At 37.5% G+C, this 12583-nt stretch overlaps 1 protein-coding gene across 1 annotated transcript; it reads right to left on the reverse strand.

Annotated features, from left to right (window-relative positions):
* Window positions 1-378: 378 nt before the first annotated feature.
* Window positions 379-3877, reverse strand: LOC118737564 (putative odorant receptor 85e). The gene is made up of 5 exons (XM_036468186.1): window positions 3308-3877; window positions 3046-3245; window positions 909-1194; window positions 560-820; window positions 379-491 (listed from the first exon to the last, which is right to left on the reverse strand). Exons 1-5 carry the CDS (start codon window positions 3875-3877, stop codon window positions 426-428), a joined length of 1383 nt encoding a protein of 460 aa, XP_036324079.1. The 3' UTR covers window positions 379-425.
* Between the last annotated feature and the right edge of the window lie 8706 nt (window positions 3878-12583).

Consider the following 12583-nt stretch of genomic DNA (forward strand, 5'->3'; position numbering starts at 1 on the left):
TTTGACATTTAGACTTTTTGATATAATTTAGGGTAACTTGAATTTTTGATAGGACCTTCCGTAATCGGTTGCCCTCAGAGGTTTCCTCAATGTTGCCGCAGAAGTGTTTCCAATATTTCCTTTCAGCTATTCGGGCATAAGTCTTTAAAGTTTTTAAGGCGTTTTTGTAGAGTTGCCAAGATCTAGGTCTTCTCTTCTAAACTAAAGATCAAAAAGAAGCAGTAAGCCTCGGCTCAAGGATTCCACCTTTGCACTTTCGAGAATTGTGGTTTTTTGTCCACCGTTGTTATACTCCAAACTTAGAAGTTTTATTCTAATGAAACCCGCCCGCGTTTTTTCAATAGATTTGAACAAACTTCATATATGTAAAAACTTTCGTGTATTCAATTTGCCTTTATTTGCATTAAAATCACTTCCCGCAGAGCTTACTTTGGATTTTTGGCCGCTAACTTTTGTAGCAGTGTGAGAAATGAGAAGGCTTGAGTAACAACCTAAAAACCATACAAATACTCCTACATAATTATCAAACTTACTAAGACGAATTATTCACCACACTCACCGACCGCAAACGTTCAATATCCATCGCATAAAATTTGCCTGCTGTTAGCCGTACCGCACGCTTGCTATTCACCAATAGGATTAGAATATCCTGACGTATAGCACCGGTGTGAGTCCACCATTGTGAACGCCAAAAAGCTTCACCACAACGTACGCTATGCCCACGCAATAGTTCACCAAAGTAAGTAAACATTAGCAACTCGATGAATGTTAAGGTCAAATATTGAGCCAGATTCAGAATGCGCACCATTGAACGTTCGCCCTAAGCAAATCGAGATAGTTTACATAAAGTCGAATATGAAAGTTTGTGCTGCGAAATTGCATATATGTATTTTAACAACTCAACTTACTGCAACGCCAACGAAAACCAACAAACACAACTGCAATGTTACTTGTAGCGACTTAACGAGGCAATAAGGATTAAAAAGTTCTTCCAACTCCTTGCAGGCATCCAATATAAAGCGATGAAGTTGAACACACTGCACGACAGCTGAGCGTACAGCTTCGGGCAAAGTTGCCGTTGGTTGTTGGGTGTGTAAGTGTTGAAGTGCTAAGAGATCGGTTAAGTGTTCGTTGCAGTAAATATACTGATTAAGTTCGTCGTCTTGATTTGTTGGTAATGCCGCTTGTTCATTGCTGAAAAGAACGGAAAATTAGTTTGTAAGAAAACTATTCAGCAAAGATTTTAACTATAACAAGTAGTTTCAAAAATATTTTGCATGTGTAAACATCTTAGCTCTCGGCTTGGGTAATATTTGCGTTATCGCAGCACAATTGTGGCCCATTTCATGGCTATTCCAGGATGAGGACTAGCTCACGGCTAGTTTGGGGCTAGTTCGGGGTCATTTCGGAACCTTTTCTGGACCAGTTCTGACTAGTTCGAAATCATTTCGGTACCGTTTCAGGAGGTGTTCAGGATCGTTTTGGGACTAGTTCTTGGTTATTTGAGCTGTATTTTGGACGCAGTTCTCAATCTTTTCGCGAGTTGTTGGGCATCATTTTGGGACTTGTGCAAGTTCATTTCGGCGCTAGTTTAGGACTATTTCAAGACTTGTTCTAATTTATTTCTGGACAAGTTTACGACTTTTTTCGGGGCCTTTTCAGGACGATTTCGGGTCTAGTTCGGGAGCATTTCGGGATCTGTTCTGGACTATTTCAGGACCATTTCGGAGCTATTTCAGGACCGTTTCCGAACTTGTTCACGACTATTTTAGAACAAGTTCTGTATAAATTTAGGATCATTTGATATTCCCCTTAAAGAAACCGGTAGCAACTCTGCAATTCTTCCTTGGTAGCCTTAATAAAAACCAAGTATTGTTAGTTTCGCTGTTTTGGCACATAACTTTGCCTGATCATACTTCGTCCATTTCGATATTCAAGTGTTGGAGAGGTCTATAGGTTGTTCGTTAGAACTCTCCTATTGCCGTGAACTTTCCTGCGGATTTGCCAGCACTGGTTTTCCACGATTAGCGCAGCCGTTGGAGTAGACCTCAACAGTCGCTTGATGCGCAGTGCCGGGAGGCGTCTAACCCTCGCCATAGCCCCGAGGTATTAGCTAGGTTAAGTTAATTTCTGGCTAAATTTTAGTACCGTCTACTAGAATTCAGAATAATATGTACTTATACATACATATTACCGTTAACCAGGACGGACGTGACTCTGCTAGTACTGCTTACTAGGAAAATAAAAGTACCTTCGTTTTCCTGCCGAAATTGAGTAAAACTGCCTTGAGTCTCTCCTGGAGAAGGAATGTGCAGGAGAGAACTAAGAAATCTCTGGCAGCATACTACACGTGCCAAAACGCCTTTGAAAAGCAATTTCGAATATCCCCGTAAGCACCAATGCTTCAGTAATGGCAAAAACCAACGAGCACTCTCTGCAGAAGCTGCCTTAATGAGGATGAGAAGAGTCAATTGACTATTTTCTGCTCCGATGTCCGAGTCTAGAGTCGCAGCACCTCAAGCACTTGGCTTCACTCTTCTTCAATAGTCTGGGCGAAATAGTGGATGTGGAACCGCTGGATCTCCTCGACTTCAATAGGGATAGTAATTGGTTTAGTACAATAACACTGTGCGACAGCCGAGACCAGCACGGACTTTGTTAACATTTTCTGAAAGTACACCATCCAGTAGTAAAACACTTGATGGATTTGCAAAACTTAGCTCGTATTTGTATTTTTTGGCCTACTAAAGTGTTCATGTCTCGGCCTAAATAAGTAGCTTTCAAAAAAATAGAAAAAAGGTTAAAATATATGTCTGAGCTTATACTTTCAGAAAATGCGCAAAGCAAAGTACGGGCTGGTTTTAATTGTCATGAAATTGTAATTACTCGGAACTACTAAGCTCCTCTCTCGGTTATGAATAGGTGTCTCCTCCTAACACTCACTTGAAGACAATGGACAATTCGGTTTCCGAGTGAAAGTATGGGACACGCCTTCCTTTTGTAAACTTAAATTATTTTTCTTAAATTTATTTTTCCTTCACATACCGCAATTTTTCACTTTCGTATCCAGCACATAAACGTCCATAGTAACTCAAATTCTTTAGGCTGCAATAGAGCACATCAAACTGGCCGCACATGAGCATAACCAATGAGACAAACAAAGCAGAGCCATTGCCAAATGTGGCACCCATTATTATCTGCGCCAACAACTGCTGCACATAAAGCAGCTGATAGATGTAAGGTTGCTGAGAACAAAAATAAAATTTTTCAAGTTAAAAAAAAATCCACAAAAACCACTAACACGTACCAATGGATCGAAGGGATACCAAGTATTCAGTGGCAGTAAGCGCACACCCATCACCAGCGGCGCCAATCCATACAATACCGTACCGGCCACACACACACTTGTCCAAACAATTGTCAAACGCTTGGCCAGCACATATGAGTGATGCCAGCTAACAAAGCTCAGACCAGGCAGCGAGTGATGCCAATAACGTTGATTAATATGCTGCAAGAATGTCATTAAGCGACGCGAACGCAACAACCAATAGCAAGCAGCATAAACGCTAAACCAAAAGATTATTGTCATAGTGAGTGCATCGGTAATCTCTTCCAATGTGCCGCCGAGTAACATATCGTAAGAGCACTTCAAGTAGAGCACACCCAAGCAAAGTGTTTGCGAAATGACAAAGCAGCAGTAGATGTAGCCCAAAAGATGATTGATTAAATGCAGAGGAGGTGGCAATCTTATGTTGAAGGGAATTTGTCCTGTGGCCCTGAAAGCGGCGACTTGTGCGGCAAAGAGATTGCCAATACGCGCTGGATCGGCGTGAGAGTAGCGTGGCGAAGCGCCTTGCTGGAACTCTTCGACTAACATTGCAGTTATGCGGCTTTGGAGCAAATTTTGTAAAACGTTTGCACGAAGATTTTCTAACGGTTTGATGTTGGCTGCGCTTCAACTTCGCTTAAATAGGCATTTGGAGTTAATTGGGCGTCCAATTAAAGGAATGAATTGGTTGATTTTAGTTTTCTATATCGATCTTGGAATAAAGTTTTAATAATTTAATTAATGTTCTTGTGTTCACTGTGTCTGTAATTTTTAAGCAAAGGCGACTCATGCTTAGCATTACTTAGACAATCAAAAGTGCTACGTATGGAACTTTTTGAAAACGCCTTTCGTAACTTTTTAACTACTTAATTGATTGTTCATGTATAAGTTTGCCTAGAAGCGAACATGATTTAGCCCGCGATAGACATACATACATTATGTATATTAGGATGGGTTGAATTTTTGTAAATGACACTGTAGTTGGCACAACAGCGAAACACTTTAGTTCCCATACCAAATTTGACAAGGAGATTCGTTTCAAAATATCTAATTCTAGTATCCCTAAATCCTTTTGTTATATTTAGTGAAAATGTACAACTTTATTAGGTAAACTAGCAAATACCCGGCGTGCTTCACTGCGCCTTAAAAGTATTTTTGTGTTGTTACGCGCTCTCAAAACTTCTATGGCAACATTCACCAAAAAAACATAGATTCAAAGAGCTTTATGAAGGGAGATTTTCAATTCGATTTACATATGATGCATTCTTTATTTTTTATAAATGTAGGCGTTGGTTAATATATTTTTGAATGTATTTAGAAAGTAGGAAGAGTATCGGCTTTCTCCTGGAATATAATTAATAATCTCATCGCTCGAGTCTACACATCGCGCACTTTCTTCAAAGGTGTACTAATCCAATATTTACCTTACCTTATCAATTTAACTGATCAAAATTTTCAAATAGGTGAGAACCCACTTCAAAAATATGTTCGACATTAAACTGTCGTAAACCCCTTTAGTTTAACACCAATAAGGTAGTATTTAATTTATCTTATTAATTTAATTAAATTCAAATTTTCAAACAGGTGGCAATCTTCCACAAAAATGTTCGGCAGTAAACTTTCCTAAACCTCTTTCTTTTGATAGCCATATTGCAATATTTAATTTATCTTATTAATAAAATTAGATTAAAATTTTCAAGCAATCTTCCACGAAAATTTTTCGGTTTTAAGGCTTCTTAAACGTCTTTGCTTTAACAGCTATGTTCCAATATTTAATTTATCTTATCAATTTACGTGAAAACTTTGATTTGGCTTCTGTTGCTCTAATAAAGACCCCCATATATTAGTTTGTCTTTAATATCTATAATGTACAGACATCGGCTTGTAACAATTTTATTATATGTATAGATATAGGCTAAAAACATTCGTTTATTAGATCCGCATCGACCTCGATTTGCTAGGAGAAAAAGTATTCTTGATCAAATTCAAAATTTTAGCAAGGAGTTTTGTCGTTTGTCAGAGAATTAGTTAAGGAGACCAAATCACTAAGTCAAGGTTAGGTGTGGTTAGTTTAGGTTGAATTGGCTGCTGAACTTAGTTAACCACAATGCTTAGGCCCAGTCAGGGGCCCATTGTGATACCAATGGAGCCAAAACGCCTACCTCTTAAACCAGTGCCTTGAGAGTACGACCTTAACAGTAGTTCTAAGACATGCAGTCATACCCCGATATGTCCTGTGGGGAAACCAATGGCCAATGATATATCGCCTCTATTGAGAGCTCCCATAAGGTAATTAGTTATTGGTTTTTTAAATTTTCAGCACCATTTCACCATTGTCTGCTAGTTTTTACACGATTTTACAAGATACAAGTAGTCCTAATGCTACCTGGCTTTCCGAAATGATGTTTATTGTTACCAAATTAGTCTTTCTTCGAAGACATTCGTAGGCACAGACTGCAATTGCAAAAATTTCCTCCTGGAATATGGTTGGATATATCGAGCCCTAACCGACAAAATAATGTAAGCGATTATTATTTTCAAAATTTTCCTTTTGATGCAGAAATGCATCTAGATTCTCTAGGAATACTTCTGCATCCAAAAGAAAATTTTGAAAAAAATGTCGCTTACGTTATTTTGGCGGTTAGGGCTCGATATGCCCATCGGAACGTTTTTTTTATTGGAAATCTAGGTACATAAACGCCTGCTCCACTGTTCGCATCCCCAAGTTTGGATCTATCAGTGTACCAAACTTGAGATCCCTCGCTGAACATGACGATGATCGCTTTACAGGTATCCCTTTCATGTAATATTTTTATGTAGGGGTCTTTCACAACATTGAGTCTGTGAATTTGGCTACGGGATCGTTTAAGAATGGTTTTAGGAAACTCAAATGCCCCCCTTAAGGCTAGAAACATACTACACTTCTTCGCACTGATTAGCTTCCAGTTAGTTAACCCGAGTCGTTGATGGCGCCGGGCATAAACATAGGAGGAGTTGCAAAGCTTCATTGGCTGATGACTCATTATCTTGAATAAAGTTGGCGCAGGTAATCCAACTAAAATTGTTATTGTTCAGCGCTATTTACGAAATAATGCCAGTGCGACTCGTTTTAAGCAATCTCAGTTTGGTTTTCTCGTGACATACGTAATTTTGCAGATAGTTAACTGCTCCACCTTTCATATATTTGCATTTGTATGACCTCATCAATTTCCACTTGTGAACCGCAAAGAGTTGCAGGCTCAGAATGCAGGTGACTTCCTTTACAGCTTGACCCTAAGGCTTCGATGGAAATAGGTGAAGGCTAAAATTTATAGCATCACAATCAAATACCGGGACCATCGGTTAAGGACCGTAATGGGCCTAAAGGAGCATTCGAGAAATAGCTTGCATTGGAATGAGGGTCGCTTATCACTAGAACAATATTCCTATCAGCTGGGGCGAGGTCTACCTGGGAGTGACACTCAAGGCAGTAAATTATAAGGACATTCCAGTGAGACCTTGAGAGCTTGACCTTGGCTTCCGATCAAACTCCCTGATCCTAAGGAGACTTTGGAGACTATCAACCGTGAGGTTTCAGTCGACAGCAGGAAGGTCGTATAAGGGATGCCAATCACCGTAGCAACTTGCTCTGATGATAAATAGAGACTTCGAGGGATAATCTGATTTGGCTTCGACAATGTAAACGTCAGCGTATATAAAGACGATGTTAACACGGCGCGTCATTTACTGGGAAATATTGTGCCTGAGGAAGCCACCAGTGTCGTTGCGATGGTGGATCAAACCGACCTGGTTGGCATGAGGGGCAATCTGATTGAAGATTATGCTTCATCAAACTCTTCCCCACGGTCTGGTCAAATTTTCGGAAAATATATTGAGGAGGGTTATTTCGAGATAAAGGAATCCACCCTTATCGGAGATGCCGGTAAAGGCTGTCATTTTGATCAATCGGTTACGCTTACAGCTCTATAAGTCAGTATTAGCTGCCGTACTGCTCCTCTAACATTGCAAGGTGCAGCAGAACCTGCTCTAAAAAAATAGTCATGGGCACACCTTATGTATGCTGAAAACCAGCACCTCGGTCAGTCCTAGTTCTCTTAGGAAATCGAGTAGATTGTTAGGTGTCACCGTCGTGTGAATCGTCTGCGAGATTAGTGACCCGCCACTGCATCACATTCGAGGATTATGTTATCAAAAATTCCAATTTCATATCACAGAAACGGCATGAAACAGTGGACCAGATCCCGAGCTTGTGTAGGTGACTTGTTAATCTGCAATGACCTGTTAAGATACCTGTTAGAATTCTTAGTTTGTTCTTTGGGAGTTTAATTATTTTATCATATCTTTTCCTATTGTATCTCCGTAATAGCTTCTTTGTTTTATGCGGCCCAGTTACTTCCTTCCATTTCAGCTCTCTATTTATTCTTTCTTCCATCCTAAGCTCATCTCTGATGGAGTGAAGCCATACTGCAAGGAAGTGCTCGGGTCCTATTGGTGTTGTTTCTGCCGTCTTCCTGGCGAGCCTGTCTGCTTCTTCCTTTCGCCCTATGCCTTTTTGGCCTGGCACCCATAGAAGGAAGACCATGTTGTTTACTGCTAAGGCATTTGGTCTCTCTACGCACCCAAGAACCAGTGGCGACTGGATTTCATAAGAATGAAGAGCCTTGTGTGTGGCTTGGCTATCGCTTAGTATTAGGATGCGATATCTTCGCTGAAGGCTAATCTATGCACATAGATTGATGACGTGTACCTCCGATTGAAGTATGCTAAGGAGACTGCCCATAGCAACTGCGATTATTTATCTTGGACCAAAGATGCCAACTCCAGTGCCCTTTGTGTTTTTGAGCCACCTGTGTACCAAATTAGAGGGTGTGTCTGGGAGTATTTCTGTATGCTAGTGTCAGTCCAGCTTGCATTATTCCCTAACTCTATTTTGAAGTTCTTATGGCTTTGCCTGTCATCATGTCGACGTGTTTCTTTAATGAGAATTTTGTGTTGAGTGTGATGCCCAATATCTCACTTCGGAAACAGCGTTGACTTCTTTGCCATCCAGAGTTATAGTTCTCATTCACGGTTGGGTTGTTCTTCTTGTCAATGGGATTCCAACGTTCAAAATTAATTTCAAAGAAAATTTTTCAAAATTAAAATGCATACGAATTTCCACATTTTTCTTTTAAATGCCTTTATTTGAGGTATGACTCCTTAAAATTAAATACCCACTTTTAAAATCAAAGTAGCCTGCATTTTCCAAAATTTTTCCCATAACCAATTAAAGCAAATACTCTAGCTCTCAAGTGCCTAAGCACCATTAGCAGCAATTTAAGTTAATAGATTAATTTAAAATACTTTTCCCATTTTGCCCTCGAGTGCTGAAATACTAAATGCTCTGCAATTTTAAAAGCAATTTCTGTGAAATACCCAAAAACGATTAAATGAAAAAGTTAAATATGGCAACAGAGATTTTGTATTGAATGCCCATTTTTAACCACCTGACGTATGGCCGTAAAATACTTATATACAGAATTTTGAATTTTATTGTGGTTTTAACATGAATATATATACCCTGTAGGAAAATTTGCAAATGACTTTGTTAATTAATGTGGAACAAAGCAGTGTCCAAGGATTGTTTAAGGTAAGAAGACAAGCATTAGATAAAGTTAAATCTCAACATATATCGTGTATATAAATTTAAAAATCACCGCAATTTAAAATTTTTAGAGTTTTGATAGTTTTGAATTTCTTGAAGTTTTCCATTTTAAATAACTTTAGTGGAATTGTAAAATTCTCTAAACTTTCAAAACTTCGTGAATTTGAGAAATTTTAGTAAATCACAATAATTTAATATAATGATGAATACTATTTCTAGAAATTTTTTATTTTTCAAAAATTTTGAGAATTGTAGGAATTCTTGAATTGATCAAACGAAATTAAAAGTTTTCGAATGTTGAAAACATATTCATATTTCGTCGTTTTCGCAAATTTAAAAATTTTCGTAATTCTTGAAGATACACACAATTTTTGGATGTTGATTTTTTCAAAATTTTCAAAAAATTTAAAATTCACAAACCTTATTAAATCAATACAAAATTTTTGGAAAAGTTCAGAAAAGTGGAAGAACTTTGGAATTTTTCAAAAATGTTAATATGTTTTAGAATTCTACGAATTTTCTTTTTCTTATACACAATTACCATGAACATAAAAATTTTTCGACAACATCTGATGTTTCATATTTTTATATTTTAGGATGGATTTCACATTAAATAAAATTCTCAAAATTTTGGAAAATATAAAAATTTCTAAAATCTCAATAATTTTGTACACATCAAGATATTCTCATTTTACCAAAATTTCTGGAATCTCCCGGATTTCGACAGTTTTTGAAATTTTGGAAATTATCCTAAAAATAAGAAATCTCAAGAAATTTAAAAATTTTATAAAATTCAAAATTTGGAATTTCCGTTGTTTTTTAAACCTATAAAAATATTCAAACTTGCTGTGACTTTCAACTGTGTAAAATAATACAAATTCATAAATACAACAAAAAAGGAAAAATTGAAAATTAAGTATGTAATTCCAAAATTTTGAAAACTCAGTGAATTCGAAAAACTGATAAGCCTACTCAAATAACATGATACTTCATGCTTAGCACACAGCTAAAATTTCAAACTCAAGTGAAATTTTACACATTTTTTTCATGAATTAAAATTTTCAAAATCATCCATTAACCACTGGTTAAGGCGGATTAAGTTAATAATCAATGGCCGCGTTGAGTAAATCCCCTAATGCCACCTTCTCTGCGTAGGTAGGCGTTGAAGGCCGATTTTTAAAACATAAAAAGTGCTTAGTGATTGTAGCTCCCCATTGGCCAGTAACTTTGGGTTTCAAATCGCGAATTCGATTCCAATTGCGCTACTGCACAGCTTTACGAACTAAAATTCTATAAAAAGGTGTAAATGTAAAATAAACTACTTAAAGACTAAAACGACTGATCAAGTCTAATTTCGTTTAGTGTAAAGCCCTACCATAAAGCGTATCCATAAGTCACTCGACAAGAGACGAAATCCATGGTGAAATAACCATCTGGCTAAACTTAGCATGAAAGCTTGACAGCTACTCACTCGAACTAAAAGAACCGTTGAATGAGAAACGTACAATAGTTCCCACACCAAATTCAATAAACAGATCAAAAGTGCTAACTAAAATCATGGACTCACTTCTGCACAGATCTTAAGAGTCATTCAGCGAGTACCAGAATCCCCAGAGTCCTTACCAAAATGCCCACTAATTAAATAGGTCACCTAAGAAGACCTATTGAGTCATATGCGACCAGCTGCAAGGAATCCCTTAACTTTCTAACCGGGCAGCACTGTCCTGGCTGCTTACCACTGGGATCAAACGGCCATGCGCAGAGGATTTGAAATTTGCCAAGGGTTTGTTCGTTGATTACACGATTTTTGAAAACCCTGGAACAGATATTCAAAGCACCTTATGCATGTGGATCCCTACCACTACAATGGCAGGTAGTGTCGATCAATTACATATCCAAGGCACGAGGACGCGCCAAAGGCAAACACTCTCATCAGCTTTACATCCTTTCTGGTAAAAGCATTTCTCTAAAGAAGTCAAATATGTGCAGATTATTTCTGATGATAGGCTCTCATGGAACTCTTATCTGTTAAAAAGGTTAGGGCCCCTGCCTGAAGCTAATGCGGATATACTGAGGCCTCACACCTAAACTCGATTGCTTGACGTACGACAGCATTTCAAAACCCATCCATACAAATTCTGCGTCCGCCTAGCGGAAAAAACAAAAATGAATTCCACGCAGGCCAAGCAGAGCAAAACTCCAACGACTTGCCTGTGCGGGCATTACCACCGTGGTTCTCGATACGCTGCTTGATCTACCCCCTGTGCATATCGTCTTCAAGAAAGAAGTATGCAACCTAGAAGACTCCTATTCACTAGCATAGGTTAAATTAGCTCTATCTTTCAAGCAGAGGTGCATGCGACTGAACTGTATCTGAGACAGTATACAGAAAGTGGGACCATATCTTCTACAAACACTCTGACAGCAAGGTTGCACTACTCGCCTCAAAGCTGATACAGGATTGCCTTCAATAATCATCGCATCTTGAAAAAAAAAATCGTTCTAAGTGTCGTATGAAATCCAAGTTTTTTTTCTTAATTAAGCATTCTTTATTTCAGATTGAAGAATTTAGTCGAAAATAAACTGTATCTCCTCACTTCAAGCTCTTAAAAAATCACTTTAAACTATTTAGATCCTTTTAGTATTGCAAAATTTTCCTATTGGGTATGAATTCGTTTGGTTGTGTGATTTCATGGAAAGATATTTGTGTACATGTACGCATTTCAACCCAAAAATGTTGTGCTTAAGTTACAAGCAAGCCGTGTTTGTGGCTATTTGATTAAATTTTTGAATTTGAAATTGTACTACGGAAAATTTTTAATGTTGATGTTCCAACTAACAAGACAATTTGGGGAAATATGTGAACGAAATAGTGTTAGAGAGAGAATAAACGAAATTTATTCGTTGAAAAATTTATGTTTGTGTGTGTCTGTAAAATTCAAATAAATATGCCTCTGCAAACATACTATACTAACATACATACATACAAGGCCGTATTTAGAGGTGGTTGTAGGTATTCTAACACCTGATTTTTTTTTTTTTTTTTTAATTGCATAAATTTTTAAGGCAGTGGTACATTGTGCATTTTTATATTAGGCTATTGGTACAAAATAAAAAAAAAATTGGGACAATTTTTGTTTTATTCAAAAGATTGGTTCAAGCAATTTCTATTGCAAAATTTCAACAAATTATTTTTCGTGATTGCGATAAAAAAAAATATTTGCGTATTCACATGATTCGGATACGATTTGCACCAAATTTCGGCAAATACCCAGTCGTGTGATACTGCATTTAAACCTGTATTTTTACGGATGTTGTTAAAGAATGAACTTTAGAAAAATAACCAAAATTAAATAACAGCAAATATGATATTTTAAAATTTTTCAAATTTGGTGCGACTATAATTTTTTCGACTACTGTACATAAGTTCACTATGATTACTCGGCCGTGCTATCTCATAGTAACCCAATACCACTAATATTTAGCTTAAAACCAAATACAGGCAGGAGTTTCAAAATTTCACCCCTGTTTGTGTGAAATATTTTGTTTTTATCTGTATTTTTCTTTAAATCAATCTACACTCCGCGGCAAAAGATAGCACATCAACATTT

This window comes from Rhagoletis pomonella, unplaced genomic scaffold (assembly GCF_013731165.1).
Source record: "Rhagoletis pomonella isolate Grant_MI unplaced genomic scaffold, Rhpom_1.0 Rhpom_scaffold_00001, whole genome shotgun sequence".
NCBI classification, from domain to species: domain Eukaryota; kingdom Metazoa; phylum Arthropoda; class Insecta; order Diptera; family Tephritidae; genus Rhagoletis; species Rhagoletis pomonella.

Coding starts and splice junctions, on each gene's coding strand:
- LOC118737564 (XM_036468186.1), bottom strand. CDS start 3,877: ATGTTAGTCGAAGAGTTCCAGCAAGGCGCTTCGCCACGCTACTCTCAC. Junction 3,246..3,307: donor GGTATCCCTTCGATCCATTG/GTACGTGTTAGT, acceptor TTTTGTTCTCAG/CAACCTTACATCTATCAGCT. Junction 1,195..3,045: donor TACGAAAGTGAAAAATTGCG/GTATGTGAAGGA, acceptor CGTTCTTTTCAG/CAATGAACAAGCGGCATTAC.